General features: G+C 46.6%; 1 protein-coding gene and 1 long non-coding RNA gene across 2 annotated transcripts in view; both read right to left on the reverse strand.

The window, feature by feature from the left end:
• LOC125304111 overlaps positions 1-3,196 on the reverse strand; it is an 8,741-nt gene extending 5,545 nt beyond the window's left edge. Inside the window, exon 1 of the long non-coding RNA XR_007195193.1 lies at positions 2,235-3,196. This is a non-coding gene — a long non-coding RNA (uncharacterized LOC125304111). The remainder of the gene's footprint in view (positions 1-2,234) is intronic.
• A 119-nt stretch (positions 3,197-3,315) lies between these two features.
• Positions 3,316-25,000, reverse strand: part of si:dkey-220k22.1 (multiple epidermal growth factor-like domains protein 9) — a 101,883-nt gene continuing 80,198 nt past the window's right edge. Inside the window, 3 exon segments of the mRNA XM_048258123.1 lie at positions 3,316-3,888; positions 7,833-8,102; positions 23,040-23,189. Coding sequence (XP_048114080.1) covers positions 3,425-3,888; positions 7,833-8,102; positions 23,040-23,189 — 884 coding nt within the window. The 3' untranslated portion in view covers positions 3,316-3,424.

Raw genomic sequence — 25,000 nt, forward strand, 5'->3', positions numbered from 1 at the left:
ATCTTGCAGTCGGAATTGTCGTTTGTTTATTCAAAGTCTCAAGTCAAAGTAGCCTAGGCTATTCAAAGTCTCAAGTCAAAGTAGCCTAGGCTATTCAAAGTGTCAAGTCACAGTAGCCTGGGCTATTCAAAGTCTCAAGTCAAAGTAGCCTGGGCTATTCAAAGTGTCAAGTCACAGTAGCCTGGGCTATTCAAAGTCTCAAGTCAAAGTAGCCTGGGCTATTCAAAGTCTCAAGTCACAGTAGCCTAGGCTATTCAAAGTGTCAAGTCACAGTAGCCTAGGCTATTCAAAGTGGGCTATTCAAAGTGTCAGTTTAATGCACATCATTGTTACGTCATTTTGAATTGCCACTACTTATCCATGTTTGTTGGCGTGTTGTTACAAAATCCACGGAATCATTTATTCTATGCAAGCATAGAATCCAAACAACGTCAAACTTGGCACTGTACTTACAATACTCGTGCCCTTACCTGCCAAGTCTGAAATCAATCGGACAAACAGGTTCGAACAGATATGCGGTTCACACACACACACACACACACACACACAGACGTTTCTGTCATTTATAGATAGATAGCTTGACCATGACCTTGTAGACCAAGTTCATATTTGTCCCCATAAACAAAATGACAGGTATACAGTACATCATTTCTAAGTAGCTTTATGAGTCCTCTACACTTGTTCTATTATTTTGGCGCAATATATGAATGGCACCCCTCCCTCTCTACAAGTGGCTGTAACTTAATACAAAAATCCTCCATTGTTGTAATATTTGGGATTTCTCTATTAGTCAGGGGGCCTATGTGGTTTCTGTGGGTTTGAAATGTTCATTTTTGGAGAGTGGTTGGACTGTCCTTAGAGGTCATTGAACATGGAGAAAAATGATGTCTCCATTTTTTTTTACCTGTTTCAACCATATTTTTTTTAAATTGTATATTACACTGTAATTAACACCATACATTTCGCCTAAAATCACTGGCTATGTTGAATAAAGTTCACAAAACAGTTATTTTCAACAGTATTGTATGTCAGTATTATGATTGTATGTCAAACAATTAGAGATAAGATCAACAACCAATCAGTTTCACCAAATACACATACTGGCTGAAAGATAGCAAAAACATAACAGATGAGACCTCGAACAACATTTAATTCATTTACATATACACAACATATTAGATCTCACCTCCACAATTTCCTCATCAAAATCTACAACTAGTCTACTAGACCCTATTCCTACTCACCTTCTTAAGACTGCTCTCCCCTTCCTGGATAATGTTTTGCTCTAGATTATAAATAATTCAATGCTGTCAGGGCGTACCGCAGTCGTTTAAGACATCTGTTAAGCCCTCCCTCAAAAAACCTAGCCTTGTATCAATACTGGTCCTCCTGGACTGACACCATAGACCATGACATACTACTTAGGCTTGAAAATTTGGCATCAAAGACTCAGCACTTGCTTGGTTTAGATCACACCTTCCTAACCATCAACAATTTGTACAGGTCCACAATATACCATCTACCCAGATTATGGTAACATATGGAGTGCCTCAAGGCTCAGTACTGTTAGCAGATGATACACAACTATACCTCTCCATAAAACCTGATGAATTAACCCTGTTAGCCAAACTTGACACATGTACTGTATAAGAGATATAAAGACATGGATGACGAATAATTACCTGCTTTTGAACTCAGATAAAACAGAAGTGTATGGTTTTAGGTTCTAAATAGATGAGGGATATCCTATCCACATCCACAAGTGTTAAAAACCTAGGAGTTATAATTGACCAGGACCTAGCACTAAATAATCACATAAAACAAATCACCAAAACTTCATTTTACCATTTAAGGAACATTTCAAAGATAAGGAAGTCCTTATCCTTACCAGATACAGAGAAATTAATCCATGCTTTTGTCACCAGGATGGACTATTGCAATGCTATTAGGCTGGCTGTAATTATACCTGTCTAAAGAGCTTACAGCTTATACAAAATGCAACTGCTCACACACACAAAAAATATTAACATATTTCCCCCATCCTAGCATCCAAGAGCTTAAGAGCACAGTTCTGTTAACACCGGATATTGGTATCAACTGGTACTTCACAATTAAAAAAAACAAAAAATCTCTTTAGACACATGGAAATGTCACCAAGAGATTACTGCAAAATTAATACAAAACCAAGTCAAAAAGCACATCTGTGAAAAACACAGTTACTATAAATGCCTTACCTGTGCTTCAAACTGTAGAATTTGGTGCATGCTAGCTCCCAAGCAGTCTGTGTGACGAGACGATGCAGCTACACCCAGGAGAGGTAGGCTCCCTATCCTCCCAAACAGAGTCCATCTTGCAGTCACATACATATTACGGTGCTCCTCTCCCCTCCACAGGCCAACATTGGCATTGCATGCTCAAACTGTGTGCAGCAAGTGCTGTGCTCCTTTCTGAACAGGGAATTCCAACAGGGTGATGGAGGCAAGAGTACATCTTGATGCAAAATGTCTTTGTCAGAGACATCCTTATGTCAGTCACTACATCTAGAGACCTCATAGCATGGAGACCCAAGAGCAGGAAGTACCTCTGTTTGCATGACTGTCCCCGGACTGTGATGGTGTAGCTGGGAGTGCCTTGTCTTAGTTGAGACAGGTGCAGGTATGTATTTTGAGTCAGCATGTGCATACCTGAATGTGTCTAAGTGTGGGTGTAGTGTAGTGGTTGTGGTGTTGGTGGGGTGACATGCCTGAGAGTGTGTACAGAAAGCGTGAGTGTCTTTCTTTTTAAGTTTTGTGGTTTCATACATATAATGCAAACGTACGGTCTCTGGATGCTTTGCAGTATGCGTTAACACTGGCCTTCAGCTTCAGCTTAGCTTCATTGTGGCAAATGATTAGGGCTATCAAGTGTCCTCCTGCTCATGCCGTGTAGTGGTTCAACCCAGACCTTCACTGCTACAAGTTCACCCCCCACCCCTCAAGCCATGGTTCAGTCTAATGTATCTTTGTCCATTGTTTTAAACCCACAGCTGTTCCATGTCCATGTGACTCTATAGCTTAGACAGAGGCACTGTTTCAATGGGGTAATATCAAGGTGCAACTTTGCAATCACTTCCAGGACTCAACCTCCCTCCTTTCCACCCCCCCCCCTCTTTCTTCAATCCAACAGGATCAAATATACTGCACTATTTTAGTGAAGTTCCCACCCTCCCACGTTATTAAAAAAAAAAAAAAAAAAAAGAACACATGTCAATGTTTGACTCCCCTCCTCCCGATGCCACCCCCCCTCCCCCCTTTAGTGTTGTCCTAGTAACAGGGATGGTGTTGTGGAGAGGAATACAGTACGAGAGGGCCCCCCACCCCTTCCCACCCAAGAGAGAGGGGAATAAGAGTCTGTCTGTGGGTCTGCGTGGTCAGTGGGTGCTCCTTCACGCCTTGTAGAGGTTGGCGGGGCTGCTGAGTGCCAGCTGCCCATTGGGCGCCACGTCTCCGCCCTCGTCCTCCAGCAGCCCCGACACGTCGGCGTTGGGGATGCTGTCATGGTAGCTGCTGAAGCTGATGTTGTCCTCCTTCAGCTCGATGGTCCAGAAGGGCGCGTTGAGCTTGCGATTCCTGTACTCGCGATATGTGTACAGGCCGCCCGCCACTCCCATCAGCGCCACCACCACCACGATGATGACCGCCAGCACGATGATGTTGAACTGCGTCCAGGAGACGCCGTCCAGCGGGGCCGTGGTGGTGTTGTCGGTCGGCGGACCCAGCGTGGTGAGCAGGGCCTGAGCGGCCGTGGTGCTAGGGGTGAGTGTGGGGGACGTGCCGTTGACGGAGCTCATGATGCTGCTGCTGCTCTGGGTGGAGGAGGGAGTAGTCCGGACCTCAGGAGTAGGGATGACTGCAGCAGGGAGGAGAGGAAGAGGAGAAATGAGGGAAGGAGAGAGAGAGAGAGAGAGAGAGAGAGAGCGAGAGTGAGTGAGAGAGAGAGCGAGAGAAAGAAGGGAGAGAGAGTGAGAGTGAGGCGGGGAGAGAGTAAGAGTGAGAGCGAGAGCAAGAGAGAGGTAAGAATAAGAGAGAGAGAGAGAGCAAAGAAGAGAGTAAGAAAAATATTTATGATAGAGAGAGCAAGAGAGTGAGGAAATCGAGGTGAGAGGAGAGAGAGATTCTTATATATAAAGAGGAGAGAGAGAATATATATAATGAGAGAGAGAGGAGTGAGAGAGAGATATAAGAGACAGAGAGAGAGTAGAGAGTGAGAGTGAGAGTGAGAAATGCAAAGAGAGAGAGAGGAGCAAAGAGAGCAGGAGAGAGAGAGACTTTATTCCTGAGAGAGAGAGAATAACCACATATGCCAGTATGTGAGAAAGAGGAAGAAAGCAAAAAGGGAGAAAGGAGGAAGAAGAGAATGGAAGAGAAGATGCAAACTGCACTTTATTCCTGAGCATTTAGGGTGGGACTAATGTCATTCCTTTATTCCTGTGGGACTAATGCACTTTATTCCTGAGCATTTAGGGTGGGACTAATACACTTTATTCTGAGCATTTAGGGTGGGACTACTACACTTTATTCCTGAGCAAAAGGGTTTTTGGGGAGGAAGACACTTCACATTTATGGTGGGACTAATACACTTTATTCCTGAGCAAAAGGGTTTTGGGAGGGAAGACACTTCACATTTAGGGTGGGACTAATACACTTTATTCCTGAGCAAAAGGGTTTTGGGAGGGAAGACACTTCACATTTAGGGTGGGACTAATACACTTTATTCCTGAGCATTTAGGGTGGGACTAATACACTTTATTCCTGAGCATTTAGGGTGGGACTACTGCACTTTATTCCTGAGCATTTAGGGTGGGACTACTGCACTTTATTCCTGAGCATTTAGGGTGGGACTAATACACTTTATTCCTGAGCATTTAGGGTGGGACTAATACACTTTATTCCTGACACTTCACATTTAGGGTGGGACTAATACACTTTATTCCTGAGCATTTAGGGTGGGACTAATACACTTTATTCCTGAGCAAAAGGGTTTTGGGAGGGAAGACACTTCACATTTAGGGTGGGACTAATACACTTTATTCCTGAGCAAAAGGGTTTTGGGAGGGAAGACACTTCACATTTAGGGTGGGACTAATACACTGTCTGAACTCATATCACAAATAATGCACCCCCTCTGAGTCTCACTGCAATGTTTCAGTTACCACCAAAGACATCACACACATTCTCCGTTACAACTCCACAAGAGCACTCGTGCAAGGCAACTGTGGAACGAGAGCATGTATCTGGAGAAAAAAAAAGCCTGTTTGGCAAATGCATTTTGTATGATTGCAAATGCAGACACTGGGAACATGGCTCGCTAGCACAGGGCGTTCCACAGATCGCTTTAGCAGACACTGTCCATCATCTCAAACACAGCTCGGAAGAGGACTTCGCTCTTTCAGTACTGCATAGACTTACCTGTTGTGTGTGTAACTGTAGTGTAACTGTTTTACTGGTGATGTTTAAATCTTGACACTTCTGGACTCTTACCTATCTGCACTTTATGACTGGGATACTGCATTTAAATATTGCAGCTAAAAATCACACAGTTTAAATTCTACCACGACATTTCACCAGGTCTGTGACTATGCAGAACTTGACAACTTGACATAGGTACACACACACACACACACAGCTGACTGGCAGGCAGAACGAGTGCAATGTCAGGCTGACTTCCAAAAATGTCTTCACGGTCTCAGGACGGGGGAACGGGGATCAGGCGTCTACTCCAAGATCCAAGTCGACCCCAGCTGAGCTCCTTTAACTACCGGCATGTTTGGGACCTGGGGACCTGACTCGACGACTCTTCCCCTCCCGTCCCCTCCCTCTGTGCCCTGGAACCTGCCTCTGATCTTCACCCAGCCTCCTGTTCACTGTGGCAGTCAGCACTTCCTCCCACCCCCGTACACCATGAACCCCACGCCCTCACGTTACAACCAGCCTGCTCCACAGAGCTTCCATGCTGAAGACTGGGAACTGCACAGTGGCATGGTTTAACTTTTCTGGGGGATTTTGGAGACTGTAGGACTCAGTAGCTGGGTTTCCATTCACCTCATTCGCATATTCTATGTGGATTAATGAACATTTGGTTCAACAATATTATCCTAATCTATGGGAGAGTATGAGCAGGCATTCATGTATTCTGTCTGCCGTGTTTGGTGGTGGTGGTGGTGGCAGTGGCGGGGGTTACGGATCCAACCATTTAAGGCTGCCAGGTTGTTTCTATTTCCAGATGTTTCTTGTCCCTGTAACTTCTGTTTTCCTTCTACTGTTCTCTCTCTCCATATATTTCTCTCTCTGTCCCTCACACCCCTCTCTGTATCCGTAATCCCTCTTCCTCTGGACGCTGGCCAGCCCATTCTCTGTGTTGGCCCTCCTTGCATGAGTCTCTTTCTTTCGGTCCCCACCGCTGCCTCTCTCCATCCCTCCATGGGTACCAGCAATAAGAATCCTACTTTTACTACATATTTGATGTCTGTGTGTTAAAGCAACACCAAAGAACTTTTCCTCTGTTGCACGCACGCTATTTGTTTATCCAGCAACGGCTTTGCAAATAACGATGTCCATAGACAAGGTAGAATATGTTGCATGATTTTATGAAAGTATTATGTATTGCGACATCATGCAAGTCAAATGTGTAGTTTCTTATGTCTCATTCCATCGAACTACAAGCCCATTACCCCGATCTGGCAAAACTTACATAGATGCGGTTATAGCCGATAGAGGGGCGCTGGTTTAATGCAGAAGTGCCGTTCACCCTGTTACGAGTTGATGAACCACAGAAACAATTTTGGAAACATTATTTTAAAGTACAAAAAAATCTTTGGTGTTGCTTTAAGTGACTATCACGACAATAGCATGTTAATTAAATTCAAAGCAATTTTTTTAAAATGCATGCACAAAGTGCACGTTAGACAAAATTAGAGCTCACAATGAAGACTGTATCTGCCTTACTGCAGGAGAGGAACCCCCGTGATTCAATACACAATGAAGGCTTAGGGTCTGTCTTCAATAAAGCAAAGGTCTAATTGAAACCATCACATGGAATGGTAAATGGTAAATGGACTGCATTAATATAGAACTATTCGACTCATCAAAGCATTAAAAGCACTTTACAGTTAATGCATCACCCTCACACACACACACACCCTTACACACACACACACTGATGGTGGAGGCGGTCATGCAAGGCACTATCCAATGTACACATCGGGAGCAGTTGGGTCATAAGTGTTGTGATGGAGGACACTTTGACGCAAGGCCAACAGGAGGTGGGATTGAACCAGGAGCCTTTTGATTACTGAATGACCCCTCTGCCACAAAATGTGTGTTTAGACAAACACTTGTGTGAATACTTAAAAGCCAAAACTACTGCTGAAGGAACATGAACTTAGCTGCAGTCAACTCTTCCAGTTTAGCAAGTTTTTACTATTGCCAGAAAAATACATACCGGAATCCCAGAAATAATACTTCCAGCTACCCTCATCACCATATTTCTTACATCTAGTAGTGTCAATAAAAGCTTTAACAACAGCAGCTTTGGAAAGGATTTGACTCATGTCATCCTCAGACTAACATGACTAAACTGACATAAAAAGCTAAAAGCATATGATTCTGTCTGTATGTCTTTCAACATCCCTGACACACAAACACACCCACACACACACACAAACACACGTGTTACGGTGTGTGTGTCTGTGAAGACACTTTAACCTGCATTGGTAACAAACTATTGGATGCCATGTCTTGTCCATACCCCCCCTCCAACACACACACAGACCCCCAGTCCCCCCACCGTCTCACCTATGGCTCTACAGGTGCGTGTGAGTGGGTCTCCAGTGTAGCCGCTGCGGCAGCGCTCGCAGTGCAGGCCTGTGGTGTTGTTGATGCAGCTCAGGCAGTGGCCCGTGTCGGGGTTGCATGTGCGTGGAGACGTGCGAGGGTCGGCGTTCCCGCTGCAGTTGCACGGCAGGCAGATGCTGTCTGCGTTGTAGAAGCCATCGCGGCACTGCTCACAGTTTGGGCCCTGGTACTCAGGCTTGCACTGGTCACACACCGGAGTATGGCTCTCGTCTGGGGAAAGAGCAGCGCAGAAACAGGTCACGTTAAAGATGTGCTTAAGATGGAAGGAGACTGGTTGACTTGAAATGGTATGCTCAGTGCAGACTTTCAGTGCAGACTTCAGCTGTTAAAATGGTATAGTCACTGCAGACTTGAGATGGTAGACTGGATTAGGTTAAGGTAAAAGTGAGAAGTTAAAATAATATAAGCAATGTAGAATTGAGATGTTACAGTGGCATAGGCAATGTGGACTTCCAATGTTACAATGACATACACATTGTAGCTTGGCATTTACTATTATTACACCCTACTTTGTAAACCACTCTGAATAAACATTTGCTAAATTATAAATGGTATCATGGCAAAATTCAAGGACGTCTGGGCTCCTCTCTAATTTCAAAGCATTTCATGGGGTGGTCAGTTTAAGAGCTCACTGACCCAGAACATACTGTAGTGCCCATCCAAATTTCTGTTCCCTCCAGCACAGTTTCCATGTTGGGTCCAAGACTGGCTTGGACAGCTGGAGTGATTCGAGTGTGTGTGTGGACCAACTACCCTGACCAGAACTAAGAGTGTAGTTTCACAGCCAGCGATGCAAAGCCCTCAACTGCACTGCTGCTTCGGTTAGAATTTAAACTAGAAGCTTGGCTACATAAATGCAGATGGAAGGAGTTATTGCCAGGAGATTTAAGGCCAATATGCTTCTTTCATCTGCCTTATCTATACAGACAAGCCACAAGGGGGCAGAGTAGCGCTGTACTCCTGATGCCATAAAACTGGACTCGAGGGGATGCATTATACAAACACAGTATCCTTGCCAAGTGGACATTACTGAGTAAATAAGGACACTTTAGATATTATCTATGAGGAGGGTAAGAGGAGACCAAAACACAAAAGGGCACACACACAAATAAATACATGAAAAAGAAAGTACTAACTGTGGATCTCAGCGCTACTTACAGATACAGCCCAAGGCCTTTGTGGTTTTTTGACAGAAACAAACAAACAAGTTATCAGCAACGCTGCAACCTCACTGCTCTTCTGTGCCCGCCAGCCTCCCACACAATACCAGAGTGCCAACAGTGACGCCTGCTTCAGATGAGCACAGCACTTTCCATAACAAACAAACAAACAATCGACTTATTCAGAGCAATGAGGGAATGAAAGTGTAAATGTTTTGTGCTCTTCCCTCTTCTTATTTTAGACGTCTGAGGTCAAAAACAGGGAGCTTGGAGAGCTGAGGAAGCTCCCCTGTTCAAATAGAACTTGCGTTTGACATGCGTCTGCACCTCGTATCTGCTCACAGGAGTTCAATGTGTCATGAGGTTGTAGGAGGTTCAAGAACCGCAGGTTATGGTAGTGTACTGGCAGCATGAAGGAAAAGATGTCTATGAGAAAGCTCTCTCTAGCAAGACCCACATTTCTGAATGAGAGAGGAACAGTTTTGATGCGTCATTCATGAGACTGGTGATCCATCCAGCGAATTAACTTGCTGTGTGTCTGGTTACTGGTGTTTAGTTAAGACAAATGTGGCCAGTTTCCATACTGTTTACATGAAATGTTTCAAATGACCTCACACAGAGCTGTAGGCCATAATAAACATGAGATACAGTAGTAGTAAAGGATGCTGCATGCACAAGCGGAGTGCCTACAACCCCGTTAGCTGTTGTAAAATCAGTGTAACCTACGGCCTCTCGGGGCTTATTGCCTAAATATAACATCCTTTACTACTATCTCATGTTTTATTTGAGCCAATCACAATCAAGGTTGGAAGGTTCCCTCTGATCCCAGATTATTTGAAAGAGAGAGGGTAATGGTGTGGAGGTCCGAGACACATGCGCAAGCCCAAAGGTTCTGGAGGGGTGGCATGTCTCGAGCCTAAGTGATCTCTCTGGCCTGGGTTGCATGCCTATCGGAGACCTAATCTAATGGGGAGAGGGATTTAGTGCCGCAATCTAAATGTCAAGCCCCAGACATCCATCTCGAGGTGACTGATACAGTGGACGTGAAAAATCCTTAACAGGATTGCTTTTGCCATCGATCCTATTCAGACTCCCTCTTTCCCCCCTACTCCCTCACTCAGTCTCTCTCTCTTTCTTTCTTTCTCTCTCTCTAGCAATGCATTTTTGTTGTGTGCTAATCACGGCAGCTGTATTAGATAAACTATCCAATGTATGGAATACTGTGCTGCGCATGGAATGGATGATGTTGCACGTGAACGTTGCATGTCTGCAAATTGAAAACCTGGTCCAGATAGGCAGAAAAAAAAACCATGAATGGAGTCTTAATAGGCACCAGGCTTTTTGTGCACGCAAGATAAACATTCATTATAGCAAGGCAAAGACTTATTTCTGACTTGCTTTCTTTATAAGGGAAATGTGGAAAATATGGAGAGAGAGAGAGAGAGAGAGAGAGAGAGAGAGAGAGAATGAGAATGAGAATGAATGAATGGCAGAAAGATATGGTGAGTAGGAGATCAAAAGCAAGAGAGGGAGGTGGGAGGTTTAGTGGCTGGCGTTAATGTCATTCCTCAGTGAGGGCTCCTTGAGAAGCCAGGGTGGGTGGGTGGCTTTTAGTAACAGTGGTAATCTCACTCTCCGACACAAGCAGCAGCCAGTAACCAACACTAACTGGCAGTGAATCAGGGAGCCGGTTGGCACACACAAGCAGGCGGGGACTCAGCTAAACACACACACACACCACGAGTGAGAGCGCGTGCGCGCACACACACACACACACACACACACAAAAATGAGCACACACTCCTTCGTCATCAGCATTTCACTGCCAGCTAAATATGAAACACATATATATCAAAGCAAAGTGTGTGTGTGAACAGATCCTCCACACACACACTTTTCCCAGGTAAGAGTGTGGATAATGACCATCATGACGAAGTTGACCGCAGGAGGAGAGGAGAGACTGGGCAGAGACTGGGCTTCACTCAGACGGCTGCCTTGGCCCTTCTATCTGAAAAAACAAATTCCACTCTCTAGGACCCTAAAGCATTCAGTAAAGCAGCTGGTTTCATGGGCGTCACCTTCCCACAGCATTTTAGTGCAGCCAGTTACAGGATGCCTGGCTGACTGAATGAAAGTGTTGCCGAGTAACGTTGCTGTTGGTGTTGATATTCCGTTGTTAGGTTCACAGTTCCAGAGGACAGCACGAGGCAAAGACAATGTTGACGCCTATTTACTGCTTATCTCAAAATCAAATCGCCAGGAAGTCCTGGTAAATCATCAACTCGAAAGGCATCGCCAAAGGCATTGCCATCTTCCCATGATACACCTGTGGGAGCGGCTTGTCCAGTTTCTGTATTGCTGTATTGTATAGCCCACACACGTACCTCCCCGACTCACCCACACAAACACACAAGCGTGCACACATACACACAATGACAACTGCAGATAAAGCTTCTAAGAAACGGAACAATAATACAATACAGCTACAGATACACAGCTATAGACACACAGCTACACACACACACACACACACACACACACAGAGAGAGACCTCAGTTGTCCTGCACAAACACAGGCATATCCAAAAACATGACAATGTGTGTGTGTATGCGTGCCTTTATGAAATGTTGCCTGAGGACACTTCACAAAGAGATAAAAGAAGAGCGCTCTTTCTCTCTCAGCACCACTCCACATGCTCCTGCTACACCTGCTGTCACCTGTCGCTCTCTGCACTTCCTTCTCTTCAAGGAAATCTGATGACTCGCTCGCTTTGCAGAACTGTCTATCTATGGGTGAATGGTGGAAACACTAGCACAACCACACACATGGAGAAAGAATGCACTTGTTCCTGTTTGATGATTTGGCAGTTCTCACCTTCTTGTCTGATGACATCACATGGGACATGCGACACGGCAAAAAAGTGTGCCAGGAAAGAGTTTCAAGCAAATGAGCCACATATGATCTCACAGCGGCTTCCAATAACAACAGTTGGAATGTGGCCAGTTTCCATACTGTTTACATGAAATGTAACCTCACCCAGAGCTGTAGCTCATAAACATGAGATAGTGGTAAAGGATGTTATATTTAAGCAATAAGCCCCGAGAGGCCGTAGGTTACACTGATTTTATAGCAGTTATGGGGCATTGTTATAGGCATGATGCACAAGCTGTTGTAAAATCAGTGTAACCTACGGACTCGAGTGGCTTATTGCTTTTCTAAAACGGTTACTACATATCTGACAAGATTTCATAAAATAAAGACACAGCAACGAGAAATGTAACGATTTATTCATAGATAATCATTCTTCCGCCAATAAATATATTTCCTCTATTAGAATGGTTGCCCAGCAACGTCGAGACTCAGCTACTCCCAACTTATACGTTGTGGTAGCAAATGCGGTCAAGGTGTATGTTTATGCTGCATTTTACAAAGGCATCAAACACGATTCAGCCAATCACAATCAAGGACCGGAACTATCGGTTTTAATTCTAAAACTGATAGTTCCGGTCCTTGATTGTGATTGGTTGAATCGCTGAAACTATAGGACTATTTGATATAGCTTGAATGGTTGTTATATCTGTAACTAAGTTAGGCAAAATTCTATCCTTTAAACAGTGATGCTTGTGTAAATGCTTTGGAGGTTTTACTATATTGTCAGCCATCCAGGCACTTACTGAGAATGCTCTAAATTTAGGTGATTTAAGATCATTATGTTTCTTCCTCTGGATCCTCAAACATATCTTCTCCATATTACTCAGAGTTTCAACTGTACGTGTGTGTGTGTGTGTGCGCGCGCGTGTGTGTTTCTGGGTAAGAGAGAGACAGAGAGATAGATACTCATATCAGATACTGACTGAACTCCACCTAAATCAGTGTTCCTCTGTCACCACAGCCAGCCTCCACTCAAAGCCATGAACCTTTGACCCTGGTGACCTCTCACACCTCTGTTCCACCAGCTCATATTGGCTTGATCGGAATTCGAAGGATTCCAGAGCGAGTTCAGAGTTGGGGGGGGGGGGTGGAGTTGGCAATGTGAGGACAGGTTAAAGTTCAGGTGCTTCAGACGAGCTCATAGCCACTGCTTTCACTTAGTAGGCTAAACCCTACGGTTCTATTTACTTTGTCATTACAACAAGTAGATACCTGAATGTCTAGGTGAAACAGCAGCACAAGCAAACACATTTTACACAGGCACGTCCGTCTACTCTACTGTATGCATATATCATATCATATATATGTCTAATATCGATTCTATGCTCAAGTAAACGTGTGAGACTGAGACTATAGGTCATACAGTACATGAAGGACACAACTGAGGTGCTGAAAAAATAAGTTTGTGCCAAAGAACTGGGACATGACTTGAACATAACAATGGAGTTACAGTTGGATGGGGGAGGGGTAGGGTGAACAGAGCTCTGGGAGAACAGAGCCTTCAAAGGACCACACACAAACAATGGACAGAGCCCTGAGTCTTATGGACATGACCAACTGACTGGCTACTGTTGGGCCACAAAAAAAGGGTCTCTTACTTTGCATAGTCCAGTCTTCCAGCACCCTTTCAACATTTTTTTGGCTAATTGGCTAATGGTACTAAGTTCAATGACGCCACGTCAGAAAGAAAGCCTGTCCTCACTTCCTCTTACTCTGCCAAACACTCTCTCTCTCCCCCAACATGAGGCCAGCGTGAATACGCCGCTCACCCGTGACAGATGTCATTTTCTGACGATGCAATCAATCGTGCGGCAGGCCGCTCACGGGTCAGCTTTTGTTCTTGTGCAACACGCAACTGTCAGGACAATGGGCCCGAAAGACAATGAGCCGAAAAAAAATCACAATAAAGACGCCTACTTCTTAGAGTTGGGGGTGGGGGGGCATTAAATCTCCCTCACACAACCTACTTAATTCATCTCGTATGTGATATGACAACAACAGCATCAGCGGCGGCAGCATTCATGGGCTCCTGACTAATGCGTGAGACGGTCCTGCAGCAGCAGCGTGCTAATGTACAGACCGTCTATCCTAATGAGCCGCTTGTGTCTAACATTAGCAACATTAGCGGCAACCCCGCTGAGTGTTGCCAGTCTATGGGATTGCCACTGGGATAGCCTGCGCGCCTGTCTGCCGTCTCAGATGGTAAATACATTAGCTATTAAAGCATGACACTGAAGAGCCTGACGCCGCTCGGGCCTAAAACAAACAAAAAACAAACAAACAAACAAACAAAGAGCTGGTTTTCATATTCAAAGATGATGCATATAGGCTGTGGTGTGAGGATGAAGGAGCATGGGAACGCTCATTCGCTCGTTTGGAACATCATCACACTTCTTCAAAATGAGAGGCTGAAGCATACAGACACATGCATAATCAAGCAGAATAGTCAAGTCCAAAAAGAGGAGTGTGTGTGTCATGTGTGTGTGAGAGAGAGAGAGAGAGAGAGAGAGTGAGAGAGAAGGGGTAAAAATATACCCTGGGTCTGTCTGGTGTGTACCCCCCCCCAAGACACCCAGTAGTATGGGGGCACAGATACAGTAATATTACTCAAACACCATCCTTTCTACTTCCTCAACACGCACACGCACAGAGCTGCCGTCTGGCCTGTAAGTGCTTGTCGTTTGCCTGCCAGGCTCTTTATGAATGATGGGCTCTCATTAAGGGTTGAGGCGGGGCTTGAGGAAGGGGATTTAATATGTGTGACCCACATTCTGTCCCCTGTGCAAACAGTCTGGAGATGGAGAGCTATGGCTGCCGCCGCCACCACCACCACCACCTGGTCTCAATGACCCCCACGATAAAGCCATCACACAAGCTCACCCCGGTTTAACCAGCCCGATAAACCTGAATCCAGACAATCACTCTCCCTGCAAGACTATTCAAAAAAGAATCTCAAAAGAGCTGAGAAGAGTGCAGAGGGGACAAAAAAAGAGAAAAAGAAATCTCTGGGTTTCAAGCTGACATTGAATTAAATGATTTTCTACACAGAGCACAAGAGATGTATTAAACTATGAAGATAGTTCTATATCTGGATGATCAGTCGGCGCTGAATAATATGTTTCTCTATCTCTAGGCCTGACAAAAGGCCCCTCTGGTAGGACTTGAATAGAGTTGAAAGGATCCTGGCCTACTGAGACGTGCCTCTCCATGTCAGGGTCATGTTCTCGGCGTGTGTAACCGTTACACCAGAGCAAGACAGACTATAGGCTTATTTGACAAGTCAAATATGGATAGAGCTAGTGTCACAGCCTGGGTGCTGCTATGCTATACGACAGGGCAGAGAGTTGACTTCTTATTTGGATACTGTGAGACTGACCTGACACAAGCCTCGCACACATCAGGTCAGGTATTCAGGTGTATTGTGGGAGTCCTGTCAGAGACTACTCACCATATGGTGTGCAGGGAGACACCGTTTAACATTCACATTTAGTGATTTATTTAGCTTGAGTGTCTCTCTGAAGACACTTACAGCAGCAGTGTGCAGACTAATGACTAATGAAGGCATACCATTATCTGGGCTTGTTCTCCTAAGATTACAGTGTGAGACTTGTAATGATTACCTCAGCATGGTGTACCTAGACATTGGAATTCATGACCTCATGAGTCTTGAGAAAAGTTAGACAGAAACTATTTTGTTGTTTTTTTTTTAGAGCAAAAAAACTAAATGTGCCCGAACCTGACTGTTGTGGGTCTCTAGAACCTTGGTGGCCTGTGCCAGGCGTGTTAGATAGATGATGGCTATTTGATGCGGTGGAGGAATGCTATGCTAATGGGGCGCCTGAGAGGCATGCATATGCGGTGGTGCGGTGGCAACGCTGGGTAACTGATGGGGCCTCTTACCTCCACCGCTCTCTCAGCCTCTCCCCCGAGGGGCCTGACAGTGTCCCCCCTGTGCCCCAACCCCCCCCATCCCGGGACTGCCATAGCCACCGTGGGGACAGGGGAGCTAGTGGAAGCCGAGATGTTGATGAGAAACGAGGAATTAATTTAACACTTGTGGGATCCTTGTTGCGTGCTCATCATGTTTGCGTGTGTCAACAGAGTAAGGGGATGGTTTGTGTGTATTTGTGTGTGTGTGTGTGTGTGTGTGTGTGTGTGTGTGTGGGGGGGAGGGTAATGAGTGGGGGTAGCTGGTGAAGTGAGAGGGGGGCAGGATTTTGGGGGCAGGACAGCCAATGGCTGATGGGGTTCCTGATGTCACGGTCCAGTCGCTTTTAATTAATGTGCTGGCTTTAGCTGTGAGGGCGTTCGCAGCTTTGCATTATAGATGCAACACCCTGTCCATCCCTATCCAGACACAGCGCTGCATCACACATCTACTGAGAGTCACAGGCAGGAACATCTAGGAGCACACACTGAATCATGACAGCACAAATGAGCATCACACACACACACACACACACACACACACACACACACACACACACACACACACACACACAACACAAAAGGATGATGATGCTCTGAAGCTGTATGAATAATTACAGTTGAAGTCTGACCTCTCATCTTTCCTTCTGACTGACTGTTCTCGCTCTACACAACATCCTTCCTCCACTTGCACTTCCTGACATGCCATGATGCTATAAAAGAATTCTACAACCCATCAGCAGTGCTCTCTATGAGGCACAGAGCGCCTCTCTTTGAGTGCTTTATTGGATTGTCTCTCACGCTGTGCCATTGGCTGTTCTCAGCCTGAGTGCCCACCCACTGGGTGACTGCAGTTCGGACTGGCACTGCTGAGTGCTCGCCTCTAGCGCCCGTCAATACCCTTCAGGAGCAGGTGTCTCGCCACCGTGGCAAAGCTCCAGCATGTGTTGGGGGCAGAGGGGGGTACCCCACCACCACCGCGCACTGTCTGTGGGGCTGAAGATGGTAGACGACCCTCCCCCCATCCAGCACCCATGAGAAGAGCACGCTTATCTAGCCGCCGTCAAGCCACAACTAGAGCCAGAGCCACTGGAGTGGCACAGGGTTGTCAAGAGGAGATTGTGCGCTATCCCGTGCCAAAGGAGGCACTCGAGCGAGACTGCGGAGGAAGTGGGCACTGGGGAGGAGGGGCCGGGGTTCTAAAAAGGGGGAGGCCGCTCCTGTGGTTGTCACACTCATTACGGACGAGCGGAGGGGGTAAACCAGCAACCCCACCTGGACCAAAATCTGGGAGCGCAGCCAGCCCTGATATGAGTAACAAGCACCCTCCCCTTCCCTCCCCTCCACACGCACGCACACACACACACACACACACACACTTCTGCTTCCCCCACACATTAACGTAGGGAGAGCCCCCACTAATGACTCACAGAAGTGAGATAAAGAGAACTCTTTCTAAAAGAGCTAGAAATAAAGATAGATAGTCAGAGAGAAATGGAAGGAGAGAAACAAACAGACAGAGAGAGGGAGAGGGAGAACACTATAAAGAGAGGAGTCCTAGGACAAACAAGCCACCCTGAAAGAGAGAAGAGGAGACAGACAGAGTTGAGGGCAGCCAGGATTCTGCAAAAACAACCCCAACACCATCGCTCATACCTAATGGGGTCAGAGCGTCCTGTCCAGTGTTTATCATAACATAATCCCAAAGAGGGGGCCGGCCGAGCCCAGCCGAGGGCACAACTGACTCAGACTTTATTCAGACGTGGAGTCCTCTCCGGCTCACACACTGAGGCACAAGTCACGTCACTGAGTGGGGACAGTATCAAAGTGACTTTGCCCTGAGTCAAATGCAACTAAATGCAGCATAACTACCCTATAGACAAGTACAGACACACTTTTGTACAAACACATCCACACAGACAAGACAAACACATACATATACATGCCTATGCACACTTACATCAGCACAGACACACACACACACACACACACAAATGTCTGCTTGATTCTCACCATCCATCTGCTGAGTTCTGAGGCCTGTCAGTCTGAACCCAATCAGTGGCAGTGCCACAGTAGGTGCTGCCGGGCGTGTGCCCCCCCCCCCCCCTCTTGTCACATACACACACACACACACCATATTAGCACTACACACAGCAACCAGCGTGATCCCCTCTCCCAACGGTTGCCACAGCAACCATGCTCGCTTGCACCAGTCCTCTTTGTCATGGTGAATTCTGGCTGTCAGTCACTGCTAATGCTGTAAAACTGACAGCTGTGTTGACACAGGGAAAGAGAGAGGAAATGGACAATATAGAGTGATGACTTACGAGGGGAAAGCAAAATAAAGAAAAAGACAGAACAAAAAAAAGGAAATGAGAGAAAGAAGAAACCAGTGAAGAAATCTAAACAAAAGAAAAACAGATAAGAGAATTAAAATAATGTGAAAAATGTCAGTCATTTTGATGAACAGCAGTATGTGTATGCGTGTGTGTGAGAATGTGTGTCTGTTTGTGTGTGTGTGTGTGATAGAGAGGGTTTATAAAGACCTCATCACACCTCTAGCGACGGACAGACAGGTGTACCCGCGTGAGACTGAAGCTCAATTAAGCTGTGTGATTCCGCACTCCCAGCCAGCTCCTCTAGCACCGCTCCATCACCTCCAACACTACCAGAGCCCTCCTCTAGCACCGCTCCATCACCTCCAACACTACCAGAGCCCTCCTCTAGCCCGCTCCATCACCTCCAACACTACCAGAGCCCTCCAAAAGCGCCGCTCCATCACCTCCAACACTACCAGAGCCCTCCAAAAGCGCTCGCCCCATCACCTCCAACACTACCAGAGCCCTCCTCTAGCACCGCTCCATCACCTCCAACACTACCAGAGCCCTCCTCTAGTTTCCCGTTTCCATCACCTCCAACACTACCAGAGCCCTCCTAGGCTTCCATCACCTCTAACACTCCAAAAGAGTTCACCTCCAACACTACCAGAGCCTCCCTAGCACCGGGCCCATCTCTTAACACTACTAGAGCTCTCCAAAAGTTTCCGCTAATTACTCCAACACTACCAGAGCCTTCCTAAAGCGCCGCCTCCATTTACTCTCTAACATTACTAGAGTTTCCTCTTAAAGCGCTGTCAGACACTTCTCTTAACATTTACTAGAGTTCTCTGTAAAAGCAGTTTATTACCTCTAATAATACTACTAGAGTCTCTTTCTAGTATTCTCCGCTTCTTCTATCATCTTCATCATTTGCCATAGAGTTTCCTCTAAAGCAAGGCTTCTATTTCACTCTAATACTACTAGAGTCTTCCTTTAGTTTCCATCATCACTCTTTCCACTCTCCTTTCTAGTTTCGGCTCCATCACCTCCAGCACTACCAGAGCCCTTAAAGCGGCTCCATCACCTCACCTCCCAAGGCCTCCATCACTCTTAACACCTAGGCCCTCCTCTGGCACCATCCATCGCCTCCAGCACTACAGGGCCTCCTCTAAGCCTGGCTCATCACCTCAACACTACCAGAGCATCCTGTAGCTAGCCCCAACTCTCTCTCTCTTCCTCTTTCCCTCCCTTTTCTCTCAGGGGCGGAGGGCAATGGACGATCGAGTTTTCCGTGGGCCGCCGATGAGTCTGTACGCTGTCGCGGCCGGCCGATGAATCAGCTGCAGCGGGCCGCCCATAGAACTATTATAGCGGCCGTGAGTGAATCCAGCTGCCATCGACCTTGCAATTGCACTAAGAATTTTCATTAAAATCTCCGAGATTCACACTTTAATGTTTAGGAAGTCCAACCAATATTTATACCACTTGCTCACTGTCTATATGTCATTCATGGTTACCCTGCACACTCATCTCTCCCATGCTAATTTTTGTGTAGGCTAGCCTTAGTTTTTTATCTTAATTCATTTTTGTCTTAATCAGGCGTTACTGAACTTTCATCACAATTAAAAAATGACAATGTAATTTGTTTGTTTGTACTTAAATTAACGTAAGTCTAAGCTAGAATGGAGCAAAGCCTCCTGGGAATGGGGAATGTGTTTCTGGTTTATCCAATGAACCGATTGCAGGTCAAGTCAATTTACAGAAATGTAGGGGATAAATGAGCTGCCCCTCGCCTAATGGCATGACCCTACAAAAGCATCAAGTTCGAGGAAAGCTACAGGAGTTTTGACAGTCGACGGATTTGCGTGGTTGCTTGCTGTTTTACACATGGATGGAAGGCAGAGAGCAAGATTAGCGGAGCTAAAGCATTGACATTATTAAAACTAGCACAAGCTAGTCTTATGTTGATATGTAGCCTCGGCCTAGCCTAATGACTAATTAGTGGGCCACTCAGGCTGATAAATGGTTTGTGGAACTTGGAACTGTCTATATGTAAGCCTATATAGACTTACTTTAATCGTTCTCGTACAATACTATTAAAAGTGCCTGTTTTTTTTTTTCTTCAATTATTTAATTACCTGTGTTATTAGGTTGACATTGTCTGTAGGCTAGGTCTTTTTTAAATGTATACAGGCAACTATTGGAGTGCTATGATACCCAGATATGTCCTTGCATGATGCTTGAAATTTCCATCCACCCACAAAGCTGTTTTTATACTGCACTGTTGCATATCTAGTTCCTTACACATTTATTGAAAGTGCCTGGTTTGTGGTTGATTGGCTTGTTGTATTGCAGTAGCACTATATATTTTGTTTGTGCTATTGATGTGTGTGCATGTTGGGGGGGGGGGGGGTTGGGAGGGGTGGCCCACGGTGGATTTTAGTGCCCCACTCCCTGCTCTCTCCATCTGTCCTTCTTCATCTCATTTTCTCACTTTCTTTCCCCCCTTCTCTCGATCTCTCTCCAACCTCCTCTCACTTCTCTCCCCTCCCTTTCCCTCCTTCTCTCCCTCCGTCATTCTTCACCCCCCCCCCCCCCCCTCTCCCACCTTTCCTCCAATCTTGGTCACATCACATCTCTTTGAGGAGTCCATCAGAGGAGAGATGGTTGACCTTTACTCTAAAAGATGACAGACATATTTCACAGTCCCAGACATACTGTATAGACCGCGTCTCTAGGCACTCACCCTATGGCCCCACCTTCCCTGAGTGTTACCTGGAGAAGGGAATTCACTCAGTCCTACATGACTTACATGGCAGAGAACGAGGACTCAGCTGAGATGCCAAACACATCAAGGTCAGAAGTAGACCCCTTTACTTTAAAGAGCCTCTGAGCATGGACTCCTTTTCAGGTTCATTAAAATGAGAGTGCGGAAGATTAAAAAAAGTTTCACGACACTTCAAGATACAGAGTGATTCCCCAGGGACTGGGAGGGCTTGATGAGATTTTACGCCGAATGAATCTAAATGACTGTGAGCTCACAGACCATATAAAATGAAGGGGAAAAAAAGAGGAAAAACATGGCACAGATAAACTGTCTTCCACCGTACAAGTTAATTAATTGCATGACATCCTCGCTCCTCACCCTCTTATCCACCCACACACACACACACGCACACGCACACACACACACACACGCACACACACACCCAAATTAAGACAGAAATGTGAGCTTTTCCGTCTGCTACCAGAGTGCTACACTCTAATCTGCGCTCACTTACAGACAGTCCTCATTCATTTCTCTCACTGTCTCACATACACACACACACACACACACACACACACACACACACACACACTCTCACTGACTTCATCTACACATAAAACCCAAGTTATTAAAAACAGTCAGGGGAAATCAAAATTCAAATCAAGATGAGTATTACTCGATTCATCAAAAATAAACCCCCATAATTACACTGATGGTGAAAGACTAAATCTGACCTTATCATCGCACACCTGATGCAAAGATTTCACAAAAACTCTAAGCAGCAAAGGAGTTGCTATTTGAGAGGGCCTGGACAGCAGGAGCAGCTCTAACTCTACGGCCAGCTCTAACTCTACGGCCAGGGAGTCACAGGATCTGGGCTGCCTCGCCTCCGGACTACAGTGTGCTCTGTTACCATAACAGGGTCTGACCGGGCCAATGCAAACACGCAGGAACAATATTACCTCATACGCAGAGCCCTTTCTGACGGGCAGACTATTGCACTTTCTGAAAGGTTAGCCAAGGGAAAGACAAACAGAGTTCCGCTGGGGCTTTGTGTAAAATGAGTGCACAAGTTCAGGTAGGTTTGGTGTTTTAAAGTGTTGCAACTTGCAGAGATGATGCATGATTAAATGTACAGTGAGCGTACATGCTGATCCCCCACACACACGTTCACCGCAGACTTTCCACCTGTCAATGAGTGTGTTATCAGTGCTACCCCATGACCATAGAAATGCTGGCGTCAGCAGACACACCCAGAAGCGAGAGAGATAGAGGGAGAAAGGGAGAGATAGAGGGACGGTCAACAAGACAGGGACAGAACACAAGAACAGGCACAGGCCAAGCCCCGGAAAAAGAAAAACAACTATTGATTTTTCCTATAGCCAAAACCAAGAGGACCAAAATGTTCCAAAAGAGAGGGTTGACAGGTCCACCCACACAGACAGATGAAGAAAGAAAGACACAGAGAGAGAGAAGAGAAAGAGAAGTAGAATTCCTTTTCATTCCTTCCTTCTCTCACACAGACACACATCCTGAAACATCTGCAAGCATAGCCTATACACACACACACACTGAAATAATAATAACAAACCTCAAAAGTGTCGTCTGCAAACTTCTGACTAGCTCCCCCTACCTCACACCACCACTTTATCCCCACTAAAAGAAAAACACACACCAGCTCTCCTCAGCCACTGGATTCCCAGAGTGGAGGAAGCAGAGGGTGGCGAGCGAGCAAAGCCAGAGACCCAGCGAGCGTTACATAAAAAGCCGACACGTCACTCCCACACACTGAGCAAAGGGGCTCTCTGCCTCCAGACCAGACCCTGGCACGGAGTAGAGGGACCAGGGGGAGCTGAGAGGCAGAGAGAGGGGGGGGGGGGTGGTGGTGGAAGTTAACCTAGTTCCCAGGCTGGGAGAGCTGAGAGAGAGAGAGAACTGTGGTCTTTCCACCAAGGCTAGGCTAGGCTAAGCTAGGCTAGGCTAAGCTAAAGACTGGAGCTACTGCCTCAAAGCTTTACAGGAGGAGGTGGGGGACAAGACTCACCGAGGTGACAGCTGCCCGTGGAGGTGACGCTGGAACAAGGGCAGGGAGTGCAGAGGTCTGTGAGCGGCGAGCCGGGCGTCCGGTAGAAATTATACTTGCATTCCTCACAGGCGGGGCCTTTGGTGTTGCCCTGGCAGTTGACGCAGATGCCTGAGAGGAAAGAGAGTGAGAGAGACTGTGTGAGTGAGTGAGTGAGTGTGTGTGTGTGTGTGTGTGTGTGTGTGTGTGAGCGAGAGAGAGAGAGAGGGAAGTGGTGTGTGTGTGTGTGTGTGTGTAAACACTGGTGAGGTCTGATTGACGGAACGCTAGCCCAGTGAGTACAGGCCAGAGGGGGGAGGAGGGGGGGGGCCATGAACAGGGGCAGCTCTCTTGTGAAGAAGTAATGAAAACAAACAGTGTAGGCCAGCAGAAGGGGAGGGACAAAGCAGTTAAGGGGGGGAAAACCATACAAACACACACACACACACACGCACACACACACACACACACACATACACAGTACACACACACACACAGGCAAATGCCAGACTGCATAGAGAACTGCAAGTGCTAACAAGTGCTTTGTGGCTTGGGTGATCAGAGCAGCAGGAAGGAATGTGGGGAGAGTGAGTGGGCGGTGGAACAGACTGAACACATGCTCTCCTGATTAGAGCCTGATAAAACATTACACTGGTGGAGCAACAATGGCATTGCATAACGGAACATCAAAGATGCTCCACAGTCAATTCTGAAACATATTGCACTCGGATAGAGATATAAAACATGTGCGCAGACGATTAAACATCTGAAGATGTAGTTACGATTGGCAGTGGGTTTGATTAGAGCCTTTGTGGTACGTGGTTTAATGGTGGGAGCTGAATAGAAATCAGATCCTGGCTGTATCAAGACCTTTATGCGTTCTTCATGCACACAAACCTTCCATTTTGACCTAAAAAAAGAAGCTGGGTGAAGATCTAGAATCTAGATCAGCGTTCCATCTCTTGGGCACATTATAATCGGGGCGAATCAAGCTGGGGAGGAAATTAGGCTAAGCAATTAAAGACACACACACACACACACGTAAAACACACATAAAACACAACCACAGCAGATGCACCTGGACACAAAGCGAGCCTCCTGAATCAGGTCGGGTGGGTCGGCCTGGATAAGAGGGCCAGGCCAGCTCAGCGTAAAAAGCCTGAAGAGGACGGCTGTGTGTGATGTGGCTGGTGTGTGTTCTAGTGAATGAAGCGGAGCGTGTCTGTGATTCATTATGTGTTCTGCCGCGGCACTGGAGGAGAGGGGGCTGTGATTATTTAGGTGATAATTGAGCGGCTGGCGCAGGATGAGACGGAGGAGCTCAGAGGCCCCACCACCACCACCCTCAACCCCCCTCCCCGCCCTCCTGACAATCCCACAATTCACATGCTGATGAGCAGCTGTGGTGGAGTGGGGAGCAGGCGGGTCGGCGGGCACGCGTGCGCGCGGTGTTAAAACCCGGGGCGCCAGTGAAGACCGAGGCAAAAGCGAGGCAGTGAGCGTAGACGACATGTGTATGGTGAAAGGAAGAGAGCAACTTGAGAACCGGGCTCTTTTTCCTGTGCATCGTGGCTCACACGGGCTCCTTGCTGTGCATCGTGGCTCACACGGGCTCCTTGCTGTGCATCATGGCTCACACGGGCTCCTTGCTGTGCATCATTGCTGTGCATCATGGCTCACACGGGCTCCTTGCTGTGCATCATGGCTCACACGGGCTCCTTGCTGTGCATCATGGCTCACATGGGCTCCTTGCTGTCGCCACACGTGCCGAGTGGCTCCTCTGATGTGGAACAGGCTAGTGGGTGAAGGGAAAGAACAGAAGGCGAGGTGGAGGAGAACCCTGGGGCGGGGTGATGTGAGAACAGCCATGACACACAGAGAGAGTTGTCGATCAGGAAGCGTTCAGCATGCTTTGCCTCCACTGACAGCTGAATTTGCATGAG

Source organism: Alosa alosa, chromosome 12, assembly GCF_017589495.1.
Source record: "Alosa alosa isolate M-15738 ecotype Scorff River chromosome 12, AALO_Geno_1.1, whole genome shotgun sequence".
Taxonomy (NCBI): Eukaryota; Metazoa; Chordata; class Actinopteri; order Clupeiformes; family Clupeidae; genus Alosa; species Alosa alosa.